This window comes from Castor canadensis, chromosome X (genome assembly GCF_047511655.1).
Source record: "Castor canadensis chromosome X, mCasCan1.hap1v2, whole genome shotgun sequence".
NCBI lineage: Eukaryota > Metazoa > Chordata > Mammalia > Rodentia > Castoridae > Castor > Castor canadensis.
In genome coordinates, this window is record NC_133405.1 from 30,560,325 (window position 1) to 30,577,734 (window position 17,410).

The following is a 17,410-nucleotide window of genomic DNA, read 5'->3' on the forward strand; positions in this document are numbered from 1 at the left end:
TTTCTGGGGACATAGTGTAAAACTTTCAGGTATTTAAAGGGATTCTTGACCTCAAAAGTTAAAAATTAGGAAAGTTTAGTTGACTAGTGAATCAGTTTAGTCTAACTATAATTAATGTAGTCAAATCCTACTGTAGAATTTTTTCCTCCTGCTCCATTAACCTGACATTTAATTCTGTTTGAGATCAAGTCAACAATTCTTAGATATAAATCTAGTACACTAAACTAAAATCACCTTGGAATTTGACACAAGGACCTATTCACTGACCTAAATAAAATGAGAAAAGTAATCATTATATATTATAAAATAGCACCTACTAATGTTTCACAATTTACCAAGTACCTATACATATGATCTCATTTCAATCTTAGCACAACTCTGTAATGTAAATAGTGATATTGCTCCCATTGCACAGATAGGAAAACTAAAGTCCAAGTAGAAGAAATGACTTGTATATAGACAAGTGGCTAGCTAAATGTCTCCTGCTTCCCCTTCACTGTAATTCACACTTCTCAAAGTCTCTCTTTTTTTATTCTTGTTTTTGTTTCTGCCCAGATAGGCTTGGACCCTCTCCACCCAAATCAAAAGTCTGTCCTCTGAGAGATAGTTGAAGGGTACTTGGTGACTCTACTACTGTGTGTGTGTGTGTGTGTGTGTGTGTGTGTGTGTGTGTGTGTGTGTGTGATACTGGGGTTTTAACTTAGGACCTCACACTTGCTAGGCAGGTGTTCTACCACTTGAGCCACTTCACCAGTGACTCTACTATTTTTAAAACTAAAACTTAACTGAACTAAACTAAAATTAAATAAATTTTAAAAGCCCTTCTCTGAGCTTTCCACCTACCCCTCCTTCAGAGATCCTCTTTTCCACAGAACCTTCTTCACCATACAGACGAGAGGGAATTGAACTTCCTTAATGACTAAAAGCAAGAACAGCAACTTTTTTTTTGGAACAGAAGAGAACTGTTTGAGTATTGTGTTTTCTGAGTGGTTATGCTATAATCAGTAAGCCATCATAAAGTTACTGGTGGATCTGCCTAGCACTGGCATTATTAACTGAAAAGTGGGGAATATAAAGTCAGTTGTCCAGTTGCTTTGAAAACCCACTAAGTCTTGTTTAGTTTTAATTATTTTTCTCAGTCATTTAATTCTTTGGTTACCTCATGTGGACTTGAATTTTATCAGAACATAGCACCACTGAGTGCTGTCTTTCACAGAATCCAATTAAGTTCTCTTGAATGAGGATCACTGGGTCAACCGCAAGATTTCAGGGTGCCCAGAAGGAATGTTACCATGCAGTGGGTGATGCCTAAAACCAGAATCAAGCCAAACTGTTTTTTCTAAACTCAAAACTCCAAATTTAACTCCATGTACCACACTTTGTGGTAGCACTCTTGCAAATGCTGGGGGCCTTACTGACATCTACATTGTTTACCTGCTGGCATCCATGGAAATATTTTTCAGTGGAGTTCCATCACTAGAGAATCTGAGTGCTGCTGTGATAGGTGTGAAGTTCATCGAGCCTACATAAACAAGAAGTCAAAAAAGGGAATCTCTATAAATTAGAAAGGGCTCACTGTGTTCCTTTTTTCTGATTTCTAATTATGTAAATAATTCACCATTCTATGTTTCAGCTACTCAATTGGTTAAAAATAGAGATGCAAGCCAGGAAGCCCTACTCCTTAAGAGGTATCCGAGTCACATAAAATATCTCATAATTATTTAAAAATATGATAGTTCATCTGAGTCTTTAGCTAGGGAAGAAATAATCAACAACCATACATTGAAGGTCAAGAGTATGACAAGTACTGTCCTAGGAATTAAGACATAGCCTCAGCCCTGTAGGAGTGTACACTCTGATGAAGAGATAAAGATAACTGGCATCTTGAGGAAGGTGAAGCCATGAAGATTCAGGAATGAGAAAGACTCCGCTATTGGAGAATCAGGAAAAGCTTCATGAATGCACTACATTAGGAATCAAGGCAGTGCTTAAAACATATTTTATATCTCTTTTTGTAGGCCCATAACAGAAATCTACTCTCCATAGATTTTGATCATATAACACGTACGGGAAAGATCTATGATGACCATCGAAAGTTCACCCTTCGAATTCTTTATGACCAAACTGGGCGACCTATTCTGTGGTCTCCTGTAAGCAGATATAACGAAGTGAATATCACATATTCACCTTCAGGATTGGTTACATTTATTCAAAGAGGAACATGGAATGAAAAAATGGAATATGACCAGAGCGGAAAAATAATTTCAAGAACTTGGGCTGATGGGAAAATTTGGAGCTATACCTACTTAGAAAAGGTAAGTATGTGGGGGAGAATGGATGACAATATTGAAAGTGGCTCTAATTACCCACGTTAAGGGCCTGTGGGAGAAAAGCTTGCTATTCTGTAGAAGTAACAAAAAATGGTAACCCTGTAAGGATAAGCTGTTTTATCAGCTTTATGAAATGGTTCCTTAATTTCCAAAAATAATTTATCATGAAATTGATTTTATTAATGCTATTATCACCTGTGTTAATAACTAATTCACATAATAGGTTGTAGTGATTAAATTAAATAACTTAACATGAAGCACCAAACTTGAGAGATTAAATGATAGCTGGCACTTACTGTCACTTGAACATAAATCAAAACAGGAAAGAACAAAGGAAGGGAGAGAGGGAGGTAGAAAGGAAGAAAAGAAAAGAATTAAAGCATCTTTGAAATTGTGATTTAAACGGTAGAAGATTGATTTACATGTAATTTTTTCAGTGACTTGATGTTTTTGGACTTTGTCCTTTCACTAGAACAGGGGCAAAACAGGAACAAGGAGGATAATTCTGAGAGTGTGTTTTAAAGTAAAAATTCTCAACTTCACAATATACCCAAAATACTTCTGGTATTACCTCTGTAAATTTGCTTTCCATACCTATGCCACGATATATTAAAAAGCAGTAGCACATTTTTCACCTTAACATGAAGAAATTTTGTAAAACTACTTTGACTTTCTCTAGAGTAAGTGAAAGTTATACATATCATGTTAGTGCGCAATGGTTTGTAGCCATTAGGAGAAAAATAATTATTTGGGTAAATGGCTGTGGTTGCTTAAATGATCTCTTCTCTATTAAAAAAATCAATTATTGTTTCTTAAATTTTCTCTATGTGGTCATTAATTCTCGATCTTGATTTATGACACTACTCTGAGTTAATTATATTTTGAAGACTTGTGAGGCTAAAATTTTGTATTACAGTAAATGTAAATCTTTCAGTTTCCTAAAATCATTTTTAATAATTTCATTTGTTAAATGCATTTAAATATATTTTATAATCATTTAATAAAGTACATTTACATGAAATTGCCTATTTGAGGCTGAAGTTTTCAAAGATTGCCTAAAGGGAAAGAATACAGCCTTGGGCTTGAGCTTCCAGGTGGCCCCACACTGCCATCTGGTGGTCATTCAAAGGCTTTACCTTTTCAAATTTGTAACTCTAGAAATGAACAGTAGAAATTTCTTGTTCGAATATGTATAGAGCCATGATTGTTCTTTTTTTCTTTACAAAGATCTCTTTTAGGTTATAATAATCAATTAAAAGAATAAAAGTTTCATACTCTATTATTTGAACTAATAAGAAATGGCTTTTTAACCCTGTAACAGCACTGTGAACTTTGGATAGGCTTGTAAGCATTGTTTTTGAACAAACTGATAATAATGACCACCAAAGTGAAAAGGCAGCCAGATAGAGCAAAATAGTATTCTGGAAACACAGTGGTTGCATTCACAAGATTTCTAATTACACAATCCACATTCTTGTCATTGGCAGGGAGCTTTAAAAAGACTGGGGGAACTTTTGAGACAGCTCAGTATCCATATCACCTAGGAACAGGGTTTAGGCAGTGGGGCATTCAGTCTAGAGGATGAGAACAGAGGAAATAATATAATAACAATACGCTACAAATTGTTGGCAAGGCTGGTACAACTATTGGAAAAGACATGTCTCAGGCAGGATGGCACTAGATAATGTGTGGGGGCCATATGGCAATTTTTCCCTGACCCACATCACAGGTGACAGATGTCATTTGTTCATGGTGAATTGACAGAAGAGAGTGGATAGGAACTAGGAAACCTGACTATCAGCACAGAGATAATGCAAAGGCATTTTCCACCAATTCCTGTATAAATTTCCCCTGCTGTACCCCACTCCCACCCTGGTTCTTATTCCTGCTGATTCTTATTGAGTTCTGCCTGGATAAAGGAAAGTAGTTCCCCCTAAATATTCTTAAGCCCAAATAGGATTTCCAGGTCTCATGCCTTTTATTCAGGAAGGTTTTCAGAGACCACAGTGGTGGGACTACAGCCTGTGGCAAGCTGTAGGTTATCCACAGGTGACAAGTTGACAGAATTTCTACATTCACCTCTGGATCCCCAAGTATAGTGTTGTTGGGAAAGAAAGAAAGAATGAATGAAAAAGCAAATAATCACTGACTTTGACTACATGGTGCTGACATGAAACTCAAAATCAGTAATTCTCAGAATAGTATGGACAATATATTGTTTCAAAAAACACCTTCAATGTTAGGATATAATTTCATTTTAGAATATTTAAATGTACATTATAAATGTTTATGTATTTCACACTCATAAGTCTGTAATTTGTATTTTAAAAATGAAAATATACCTGTTATTTTCATAACATGAGGTTCAGGAAAAAAAGCTCAACTAAATGGTTTTGCTTGATAAGATAATTCTCAAGGGAAGGGTAAAGCTCCCTTAGAGTTATACCAGAATGTTCAAGTGTGATCTTTTTTTATTTTTATTAAAAGATGAGACTTAAATGCCAATGAGTTAGAGTCCTCCCTAAAATTATGTTCCTTACGTGTATATAATAAACTTAAAGTAGCCAGTGTTTATTAAACGTCTATTATGTACAAGGCATTATACTTCATCAAATAACTTCCTGAAATATAGGTTGGTTTGGGAGAGAGGGTTGCATAACCACAGAATTCACTTTTAGTGCCAGGCTCCTCTAATATTAAAACATGAATGGAAATATGAATAGTTAAAAGATGAGTTAATGGCAAAAATCTATAAAATATTTAATTGTGCAACTTTTCAGGAAAACAAGTCAATACTTTTTGGTGGCTGTAAGTTAATATGTGACGTGATGTCCCTTCCATTTGCCTCCCTCCAAGCCACCTCCACATTGAAGCAATAATGACCTTTATAAAATACCAACATGATCCTTTCTCCCACCTCTGCAAGTACCCCATCCATCAATAGCTTAAAACTTTACAATGGCTCCTGGTCACCAACATGCTCAATCCAAACTCCTTAGCATGGCTTAAAAACCCCAGCATGATCTAGACCCAGCCTACCTAGCTGTATTCATCTCTTGCCATTCACCACCCCCCCACCTATGCTCTGGCCACACAAAATCCCTCCCATTCTCTGAAAAAGCCATGTTCTCTTTCATTTTCAACTATACTCCCCTTGTCATAACACATTTCAAACTATACTGCAATTGCTTGGTTACTTGCCTTTTTCCTACATTAAACTTTAAGACCACGGGAATAGACACCACTATTGTACAGTACTGTATCCACTAGGGTCTCCTATAGTTCTTGCACATAGTAAGTATGCAATAAGTTTATGTTGACTGGACAAATGTACATTTACTTTAATATGCTTAACTTTAGTGGTACATATTATGGTATATTTTGCCTTTGTCTCGTTTCAGTCTGTGATGCTTCTCTTGCATAGCCAGCGGCGTTACATCTTTGAGTATGACCAATCAGATTGTCTGCTCTCAGTCACCATGCCTAGCATGGTGCGCCACAGCTTACAAACCATGCTTTCAGTGGGATACTACCGGAATATCTATACCCCGCCAGATAGTAGCACTTCTTTCATCCAAGACTATAGTCGAGATGGCAGATTGCTACAGACTCTGCATCTGGGGACAGGACGCAGGGTTTTATACAAGTACACAAAGCAAGCAAGGCTATCTGAGATTCTCTATGATACCACTCAGGTCACATTAACATATGAAGAGTCTTCTGGAGTGATTAAGACAATACACCTGATGCATGATGGATTTATCTGCACAATCAGATACAGGCAAACAGGTTTGTTATGAAAGGGTGGTGATATGTTCATCAACATCCATATTTTCTTATATGACTTTAACTGACCACATTTGGAAACGGAAGTGTTAACCTATGTTTGATTCAACAAACTTTGGCTTTAATTATCAAATTATCTTCCATTGAAAATTTAAAACATATTATCGTCTGCCTGAAGTTGATTTCTTAAAGCATACAGTACATTTCTCTGTCTTTCTCTCAGCTCTCAAGAATGTTCCTAAGTACCTAGTCTAACCATACACCTGTTACTACTCACCCCCAAATCTTCCCAAAGATGCAGCTGTAAGATATGAGTCTCAAAAACTAGCTCAAGCCCTGTGTAACCTCTGTAAACTTCAGCTGATGACAAAAGTCAGAGTATTCAAGTTTGTTTCATCCTTTGGGTTTATAACATGCCCAAATCAAGTTACTTTAATGCTGGACTTTGTGAAAACCTGACCCTCTGACTTTGTAGCAAAGGTTAAATGATATGAAAGCATTTTGGTCAGTAATTATAGCAAGAAAGTATATTCATAATATCAATTTCATCACTCCAGGCTACTGAATGGGCTATTACATGTGTAGTTTCCATAATTAAATTGTTCTATAACTGTGATATACAACATTTTTTTCTACACTTGGTGACTACCACTATAAGAATATATATCTATGAGATAAAATGCTCAGGAATCAGACCTCAGAGCCCAATCTATAATACTTTGTTTTGAATATAAAGTGTCATTAGTAAATGCAACAACACTGGAGCTTTCTGATTGTTCCATATATATCACCTGACTTTTTTTCTCATTATTTTTATTTTCATTGCTACAGGACCCCTTATTGGACGACAGATTTTCAGATTCAGTGAAGAAGGTCTTGTGAATGCACGCTTTGACTATAGCTACAACAACTTCCGTGTCACCAGCATGCAAGCTGTGATCAATGAAACCCCTTTGCCCATAGATCTGTACCGATATGTTGATGTCTCTGGTAGAACAGAGCAGTTTGGAAAATTCAGTGTGATTAATTATGACTTAAATCAGGTCATAACTACTACGGTGATGAAGCACACCAAGATCTTCAGTGCCAATGGGCAAGTCATTGAAGTCCAATATGAAATCCTAAAAGCAATTGCCTACTGGATGACTATTCAATATGATAATATGGGCCGTATGGTCATATGTGATATAAGGGTAGGAGTAGATGCCAATATAACAAGGTATTTCTATGAATATGATGCTGATGGGCAACTTCAAACTGTATCTGTAAATGACAAAACCCAATGGCGTTATAGTTATGATCTGAATGGAAACATCAACCTCTTGAGCCATGGAAATAGTGCTCGTCTTACTCCTCTCCGATATGACCTCCGAGACCGCATCACCAGACTAGGAGAAATTCAGTACAAAATGGATGAAGATGGTTTTCTGAGGCAGAGGGGAAATGACATATTTGAATACAATTCTAATGGTCTACTGCAGAAAACCTACAATAAGGTTTCTGGCTGGACTGTGCAGTACTACTACGATGGGCTTGGGCGACGTGTTGCCAGTAAGTCCAGCCTAGGGCAGCATCTTCAGTTCTTTTATGCAGACCTTGCTAACCCCATAAGAGTTACTCATCTGTACAACCATACAAGCTCAGAGATTACATCTCTGTACTATGATCTCCAAGGTCACCTAATTGCCATGGAGTTAAGCAGTGGTGAAGAATATTATGTAGCCTGTGATAATACAGGCACCCCACTAGCTGTGTTCAGCAGTCGAGGTCAGATCATAAAAGAGATATTGTACACACCTTATGGCGATATCTATCAAGACACTTACCCTGACTTTCAGGTCATCATTGGTTTTCATGGAGGACTCTATGACTTTCTTACTAAATTGGTGCATCTGGGGCAAAGGGATTATGATGTTGTTGCTGGTAGATGGACAACTCCTAATCATCACATATGGAAACAGTTGAATCTTCTTCCTAAACCATTCAACCTCTACTCCTTTGAAAATAACTACCCGGTTGGCAAAATTCAAGATGTTACAAAGTATACAACAGGTATTTACACAGTGTAAAACTAAGCTTAATTTGAGCTAACTTGGTGCTGTCTATTTTATCACATAATCTCAATGCCTTTGTGTATGTGTTACCTCTTCCTGCCAGTTAGCCCACAAGTTAGTGTGTGTTAACTCTCTTCCTTTGTTTTCTAGAGTGAGCAAAATGTGAAGTTAACATAAAATACAATGTTTTTGCATCCCAGTACATTTTTATTTTCTTATAACCCATTCTGGTTTCTATGTTTCATTCTTAAAAGTTTATGGAAGTAATTTCATGAAAGAAAACTTCAGGATATGTCACATGAAATAAATATAGTACCATAATCCATGTGGTCTTAGAACCACTACTAATTAATAGTTTCAATGTAGAAAACTGAGTTTATTTCTGGGATTATCTATGAGTCAAAAGGTTTCCCTGTAGAGTGAAGAACATGTGTTTTAGAGTGAATCATATGGGGAGGGGTTATCCCTACCTTCCCATTGTTTAAACATGCTAAAGACAGAAGTACATCTTTCAAATTTGTATGTATTTTAAAATGTTTTTTACTTTGAATGTTGTATCTTACAGACATTGGAACTTGGTTGGAGCTGTTTGGTTTCCAATTACACAATGTACTACCTGGCTTTCCCAAACCAGAATTAGAAAATTTGGAACTAACTTATGAGGTTTTACAGCTTCAGACAAAAACTCAAGAATGGGATCCTGGAAAGGTTAGCAAAAGCTTTATCATTTGTATTTAGCTGATAAAACAGCAGAGCATATAACATCAGGATATAGTATTTACATATGTTTACATATATTCACTAAGAGACATGAAAACATTGTATTTCCAAGGTCAAATAATTTAGGGGATAATGCCTTAAGAGCATGAGAATAACAGAATACAATTATTCTGATAAACAAGAAATATACAAGTATAATAAACAAAGATAATAAATACTATAGAGATAAAGACTCTGAAGAAAATAAGAACACTAAAACATTCAAGTCTTAGCAGGTGACTTCATCAGGACTATGGAGTACAAAATAGAAATAAGAAGGAACTAAGAATATTTATGTCTGTAAAAGGTGGCTTTAACAAAATAAAACTGAAATTTGAGTAGGAAGACTTGAAATTTAAGTCATCAAAATTATAAGGGAAAGGAAATTCTAAATGAATACTGTATACATATCCCTCTTTGTAAACATATGTAATACATAAATGCTTTTTGTAATTTAAAGTCCTTTAAAAAAGATTATCAAAATGTCAAAAAATGCTAGATACATGGAGGTGTGTTTGTTTTTCTATTTACTCCTTAGCATGTTTGAAAATTGCACAAATAAAAAGAGTTTTGTTTTTAAATACATGTAAAAAGATCAGTGAACATATTGCTGTTTTTCCATAGTTATTTATAAGGTCATAAGCGGTTAAGAGCAGGAACTATGCCTTATGCATTTTTATACCTCACTGTGCCTAATGTATTATTCTACATACAGTAATAACATCTAGTTAGTGTCAGTTAAATTGGTGAGAATAAAATATTGATTTTAGCAGGGAGCTAGACCCACTTAAAGTGCCTTCCAACTTGAAATTCTATGAGATCAAGTTTGAACCTATTTTCTTATGCTGATCTCAATCAAGATAGAAAAATTCTGGGTAATCACTTACCTGTTAGCCTTTTTGCTTCCCAATCTTTGATGATAGACTAGATTTGGCTTGTTTTTAATAATTACCACTGGAAAATAAAAGAGAGAAGGATGCAACCTGGCCATCCATTCCTTTTGACTATTACCAAGCATATGGCATGTGTATAACCATGTGCTACATTTGTACTCTGCCTTCTTTCCTAGACGATCCTGGGCATTCAGTGTGAGCTCCAGAAACAGCTGAGGAATTTCATTTCCTTGGATCAACTTCCTATGGCTCCCCGATACAATGAAGGACGGTGCCTTGAAGGAGGGAAGCAACCAAGGTTTGCTGCTGTCCCTTCTGTCTTTGGAAAAGGTATAAAATTTGCCATCAAGGATGGCATAGTAACAGCTGATATTATAGGAGTAGCCAATGAAGATAGCAGGCGGCTTGCTGCCATTCTCAATAATGCTCATTACCTGGAAAACTTACATTTTACCATAGAGGGAAGGGACACTCACTACTTCATTAAGCTTGGGTCTCTAGAAGAAGACCTGGTGCTCATTGGTAACACTGGGGGGAGGCGGATTCTGGAGAATGGTGTCAATGTCACTGTGTCTCAGATGACTTCAGTGCTGAATGGGAGGACTAGACGGTTTGCAGATATTCAGCTGCAGCATGGAGCCTTGTGCTTTAACATCCGGTATGGGACAACTGTCGAAGAGGAAAAGAATCATGTATTGGAGATTGCCAGACAACGTGCTGTGGCCCAGGCCTGGACTAAGGAACAAAGAAGGCTGCAAGAAGGGGAAGAGGGGATTCGGGCATGGACAGAAGGGGAAAAGCAGCAGCTTCTGAGCACTGGGAGGGTGCAAGGTTATGATGGGTATTTTGTTTTGTCTGTTGAGCAGTATTTAGAACTTTCTGACAGTGCCAACAATATTCACTTTATGAGACAGAGCGAAATAGGCAGGAGGTAACAAAAAAATCTCTGCCTTTGCGTCACCAAAGACTGCCTGTTTTTAAAACATAAAATGGTTTATTGTATTGGTTTTCTAGATCAGAACTCTGTATATGTAAATATGGAGGAAAACGTATCCAACTGCCTTTCAATGTGACGGAAGATGGTATTTTAATATTGTTTGTTTAAACTCTTTAAGAAAAGACAGAGATTTTTAGTTCTTGTGTGGCAGTATTCAAAAGAACACAAGCTGAACTCAAACAGCTAAAAAACATTTTCTGAAAGCACCACTTTAAATTTGTGGAGCCATGCATATGTTCAACTACATAGAAAGAACCCAAGGTTCTCTATCTCTACTGTGACACCAGGTTTCATATGTAACTGTTGGCAGAAGTTGCAGGCTAGTTGAAAAGGTGGTGCAATAGTATCTGAAACTTCCATCTCGAAAGACTGCCAGCACTTTCAATTTTTCAGATCTATTATAGGAAACTTAAAAAGAAGTGTAAAATGTCCTCAGCCACCATCTCCTATAGTCAGGACCCATTTCCCTCCTTCCCTGATTATTCCTCCTTGCTTGTTAAAGTAAATGCCATGTTGTTGTGCTGTGTTTTGGCGTGTGGTGACTTGATTCAGTCTACCATGACTCCCTGTGGGTGTGGTAAGCCAACTGAAGAGCCACTATTTGCTTGTGTGGACATAATACCAAAGCAGCTGGCCAATGTGACCTCTCTCAGATTACCTGTTTTGACTCAGTTTTTTACCAAATTGTCCAGCTGTATTGGTGTTGTGTAAACATAGATTTTATTAACCTGGGTAGGAATTTCTCATTTATATATAGGGTGTGTTTGGGTCATACTTTCACATTAGTGATTCAGTATTTATACACTAATCCAATGGTTTTGTGCACATGAAAGGTAATTTACTAAATGTAGGATTTTGATATAAAAAAAGGCTTTCACAGGCATAAGTGCCTGAGATGCTGATAAATACATTAACTACTACTGCAGAAATTCATAAGAGCCAAAACGTTAAAAAGAATAGACCTAGTACTAAAGTGAAAGGAAATTACCAAAGGGAAGACCACCAATGAAACATAAGAGTTGTCACTGCCACATTATTTCATCCCACTTAGATTCATCTTTCAAATATACAATTCTGTATCGAACTTCTCCCAGCCATATTCAGAAAATTGAATTAAGTGAACCCTTTCCAACCTAAAACATTTCAACTAATTATAGAAAGGCATATAGTTTTTACTAACACAATTTATATGGTTATTTTAGTTACCTGTCTTTAATCCATTTATTTTTATTTAATCATTCCTTCTGCCTAGGAAAATACAGTTTTGCAAAATGGGTTATTTATTCCATAATCATTTAAAATTTGGAGAATGGTCAGGATTGGTATGAATATCAGCTGCAGTTTCTTAATCTTTATGAATCCTGCAGTAAAATAAGCCCTTTGGTGAGTTGGGAGATTTGTGCCCAGTGACAGACAGTTTATAAAATGCTGTGTAATTGTAAATTACCACAAATGAAAATACATGACTGTTCAATGTGGCCAGTAGAAAATTCCCCTGAGCCAGCTTCTGCACTTTCATCACAGAATCTGAACATTTGCTATGTCTGAAGGACAATTTATGATGGACTATTCGCTTGGATTCTTTCCAGCTACTACCTAAATGCAGTATGGGGTCATTGCCACCTTGCTTTGTGATGACAGTTTCATTGGAATTGTGCAAAGTCAGAATCCTGGCTCATGTTAAGATTTTTAAAGAGACTGCCTCTTACTATACAAAGAAGTATGAGGGGGAAAGGATAGGACCCCAGCAAACAGTAGAGGAGGGTGTATTCAAACTTTTCATTTTAAAAACCTTCAGGTTGGGATTATCACATTCTTACACATGTATTCTGAGAGAGAGAGAGAGAGAGAGAGAGAGAGAGAGAGAGGAGAGAGAGAGAGGAGAGAAGAGAGACAGAAGATTCATGATGAGCTCATCTCTCTTTGTAATTGGAAGCACAGTGGCTCAAGATATTGGTGATCCAGAATAAAATCATATTATAGGGTTTCTCCTGAATCAGGCCTGTGTTATCAGTACAGTATTTATTCAGGATGGAATTCTGAAATTACCCACAAACATGTTGAAAATTTGAATACCTCCACACCAACCTAAAACAGACCTTAATTTCCTAGAAACTCTGATGTTCTTTTAAATCAATGGGAAAATAATTTGTTAACTGTACATAAAGAGTGCATTCTTAAGCGTGATGATGTATTTTATCACTAATCCAAGATGTCAATATTAGAATCTATTTTGCTTATATTTTAAGTGATTATACTTTTTTGCAATTCACTGATGATGTATCATTTTCAAACTGCTTTAAATATCCACTAGAAACAAATATTTGGAGCTTTTACTTAATAGTAATTACCTTGAACTGTGCATTTCTAGTTTGTAATACATATTTAGTTAGTTCGTGCCTTTAGTTTCTTAAAGTGGTATTATATCCAGGAAATGCACTTTTTATCACTTACAATTGTGGTTTTAATACTGCCTTGAATTATTATTCTCTTTACAACTCCTAAAGTTTTGGGGAGAAAATTTTTAAAAAACCACCCAAAAATTCAGTACTATCTAGTAATAAATCTAAGAGAAATGTTTGGCATTTCTTAATAACATGAAGATATTGAGTACATCACTTCTTACTCAGCAGAATAGAAAGAATGCCTTCACTGACTTGTTTCTGAAGCTTAAATTAATGACAATTCATTTGCATTTTCTGGTGAACGTTAAAGCATTTTAAGAGAAATATACGTATTTCTCACACCCAGAAGACAAGTGGCTGACACTGCACAGCCACATACCACTCAAGTACGCTAAAGTGAGAGCACAGTAGTTGGACTCTGCTATGAAAAACATTCTGGGCTGGAGACAGAGAATACTCTGTAATCATTTCTTTTCCTTAGATCCATTTCATTTGTGCCTTTTTATTTTGTTTTGCTTTTAGTCTTGCACTATGGTCTAGAAATCCAAATGAACTAAAGAGTTCAAAGTATAAGAGATAGTTAAATACATTTACTTTTAGTTTTCATTCTAATCATTATAGATTAGAAGCATGAGTTTGAAGGAAAGGGAAATAAAACTCAATTCATACTTTCATCACTTACCATAGAAAGTATATGTTTTATTTTAACCTAACAAAATAATGTATAAAGTAAGTATGTCATTTACTGTCAATTTATCTAGAAGATCTATAATATGTAGACTATACATATATAACATAATATATACAACATAGCCAAATGTTTGACAATTTATAATTTGGAATTCACATGCTACCTACATAGAGAGGTATAAAATTAAGTTAAACTTTTCATAAGACTTTTTTCATCACTGTTGACAGGCATTCCATCATGTTATATCTACAATCTTTCTTTTTCTTTTTCTTTCTTTCTTTCTTTCCATTTTTCAAACTACATTTTTAATCAGACCAGGCTGGCTCCACAGTAATATTACCTGAGAAAGTCAGGGCAAAATTTTTACATTTATGTGTTTGTTTTAAAGGCAATTTAATGAAGGCCAATGGTGATGGAAGCAAAAGTACAGTAATCAAGTATTGAAAGAAAATGTTGGAGAGATTGCACTGTATTATAACTTGTGGGAAAACAAGGCTACAGATTGAATGCAAGTTTCTTGTTTTCTTGAAGGAACTCACATACACATAGCTGACCTGACTAGTACTTCAGATCTCAGACTGCTGTTCCACAGCCTTCTGTAAGGTTCTTTATTCTGCAAAGTAAACAAAAATAAAAAAGCAAAAAAAAAAAAAATCAAAGCAAAATAAACCAAAAAAAAAAAAACAGAAAATAAAAAATTTCAAACACAAAATAGTGACTATTATTTCAGTGTGGCCTTCATATGAAAGCTATTGAGGACCAAATATACTACTGTGTATAAGAAGAAATTACTTCCTAAACAGTAACTGAAAATACTTAGTGTTAAACTTGCTGTGGATTTTGTCTTGGCAGTTGTCACCTTACATTATTTGTCAAAGGAAATGTGTTTGGCAGTTAAAAATCTTTCCTTAGATTTAGTGGTGGACTTTAACCTCTCAAATAAATGTTAGTATATCAGACTGTGTCCTTGAAAAATATTTTAGTATGAATCATGACAATGTCTAAATCCTTACTATTCTTCTGGCAAACACATCAGTAAGAGAGATGAAAAAAAGAAGTATAGACTTTACATCAGAAAAATATTCTTTTTAGCTGCTTACCTTCTCATGAAAAGTAAAGATGTTTACAGTGTATGCCAAGATTTTCAGTTTCTATATAACAACAGTTAGAGGTTCTAATCATACTGAAAATTGTGTTATAATGGCCTGAGCCATGTTGCTAGGAAATAATAGGTTCCAATTTTGTATTCCTGCTCTCACTCTTGTGCTGAAAAGTGACTGGATACTGTACAGGTTCATGTTTTCTGGCTGCAGTTAAATGGTCTTTTGCATTTTGCTCTGGCTTTCAGGCCAGAAGCATGCATTTTTCTACAAGAAGCATCACAACAACATGCTGTAAATATTTAAAGTTAAACATTATGTGTCGATATTTGAAAGAAAAGTACTTTGAATATTTCATTTTTAAAAAATAAAAATGCAAATGAGCACTGTGTCCCATTTTATTCATGCGCCAAATTGCATTCTCAAGTCAGTCTGGACACCTGAGATAGGAAAAGTGACTCCCTGATGGGGAACAATAAAAACCACATCATCTTGAAAATGTAGGTGCAAAATCCAAAAAGGCACAAATCCTAGGCAGACATCTCTTCATTTTTACTTTTCATACAAACAGGATCTCTGACACAAATGACTACTTAATAAACAAAGAAAAGTAGCTGCTATGAATTTTAAAAGCTCTAGGCTATGACTTTTTAAAAGGTTTCACTTTCCTTTTGGTGCCTTTCTCAGAAATAAAGAAAAAATTTAAATTTAAAAAAAAGAAAAGAAAAGGAGGGGGTGAGGGAGAGCTAGGAGACAAGAGCATTCTGAATGCACTGGCAAAAAACAAAAAAACAAAAAACAGCTCTTCTGAGGCCCTACACTATAGGCAATTACAATTGCCATTTGTCACTTATTTTTCACAAGAAGACATTTCCAGTTGACACTAGGAAAGTTGGCTGATAGCTCTTCAAACATTCAACCTGATACTAATGGGGCACATATACTCCAAACTGCCTCTTACTGAAACTTGGAATTTATACCACTTCAAAATGCCCTGCTGCCTTTCTATTCAAAATTGATACAATAAAAAGATTTATAGAACAGAAAACACCCTTGATTGTCTCAATACAACCCATCAGCAAAAGGGGGTGATTATTAGTATCATCTGTGGATTTTTTTCAAACTATTCATCCTACCCAACCCAAAGAGGGCAAGAGCTCCTACATTTACAGAATTATTAAAGGAAATAAGAGTTTTATCTATATTCCTACCCTGTTCACCCTCACTTTTAGAGGTTTTTAAATATCAACATCATCAAAGATTTAATAATTTAATAACTAATATCTTAAGGTTATATAATTCTTGTGCCTCAATAATCCTGTAAAGTGAGTAAGATTTAATTATTCCTACTTTGAAAATTCAATAACAGTAACAGACTGACTTACCTAAGGTCATATGAATGACCAGTGACAAAGCTGAAAAGAAAATTCAGGTTTCATGCATTCCTGCTTTCACTATCTGTCCAATACTAAATGTTATATTACCTTCTGTCATCTTATGAGAGAGCAATTCAATTTCTGAGGAGTTGAGGGAAACAATCAAGTGGTGTGGGGGGGGGTGTTTCATGTTATGTTGATGGCCTCTATCCAGTTTTTCATGTTTGTTATATCTTTCTACATAAAAAAAAGTTCACTTAAGAACCAAATGACCTAATGATAAGAATTCAGCTTTTACTACATGTTTGGCCAATGACTCCAAATTGTAAAACTGTCTAAACTAGGTAGTTTAACTTCACCCCTAGCTGCAAACTGAAAAATAATGGATTCCTATTTACTACAAGGGCAAACAGGTGACAACATTAAATTTACAGCACCTGAACAGGAAACCAGGCATCCTGTAACCTTGAAATGCTCAAGGACAAATCTGGGTTTTATTATTAATAGACAGATTCTGAGCTCAATAAAGTGACTCAAATAAACTATAAGCTGATATTGAAGCAATCTTAGTAGATATTAAAAATGTTTCTCACATTTTTTAATTCTCTATCCATTGTAACTCAAAGAATACCTTCGGTACAGACCTTTATTTATACCAGATGACTTAGAGATACTCTGTGTAGAATTAGTCTACCTGTGTGCTACTATAAGGTTCCCTGCCTATAACAGTCAAACAGACAATTATTTAAGCTTGTCTTCCTCCTGACCTTACCTCTTATGAACAAGTTTTAGAGGAAATGGATAAGTATTTGATAAGCTGTCTTGTTCTTTTGGGCTTGCCAACAGCTTTTGCCCCACCCCCACCCCACGAAAAGAAGCTTGGAAATATACGTACATTTTTCTACCTTGACTCAGCAACTTACAGGTACATGTTAGCATGGCAATATTTTAGATATGTATGTCAAGGATATGATTTTTCTGTAAAAGTGCACCCTATCACATAGGGTGGGAACTAGCAA

The 17,410-nt window shown here is 35.6% G+C and overlaps 1 protein-coding gene across 11 annotated transcripts in view; it reads left to right on the forward strand.

The window, feature by feature from the left end:
* LOC109686404 (teneurin-1) overlaps positions 1-15,401 on the forward strand; it is an 835,907-nt gene extending 820,506 nt beyond the window's left edge. For all 11 annotated transcript variants that reach the window (XM_074064014.1, XM_074064010.1, XM_074064012.1 and 8 more), the window contains 5 exons: positions 2,019-2,315; positions 5,732-6,119; positions 6,948-8,168; positions 8,736-8,878; positions 9,999-15,401. In XM_074064014.1, coding sequence (XP_073920115.1) covers positions 2,019-2,315; positions 5,732-6,119; positions 6,948-8,168; positions 8,736-8,878; positions 9,999-10,757 — 2,808 coding nt within the window. In that variant the 3' untranslated portion in view covers positions 10,758-15,401. The remainder of the gene's footprint in view (positions 1-2,018; positions 2,316-5,731; positions 6,120-6,947; positions 8,169-8,735; positions 8,879-9,998) is intronic.
* Positions 15,402-17,410: the final 2,009 nt, after the last annotated feature.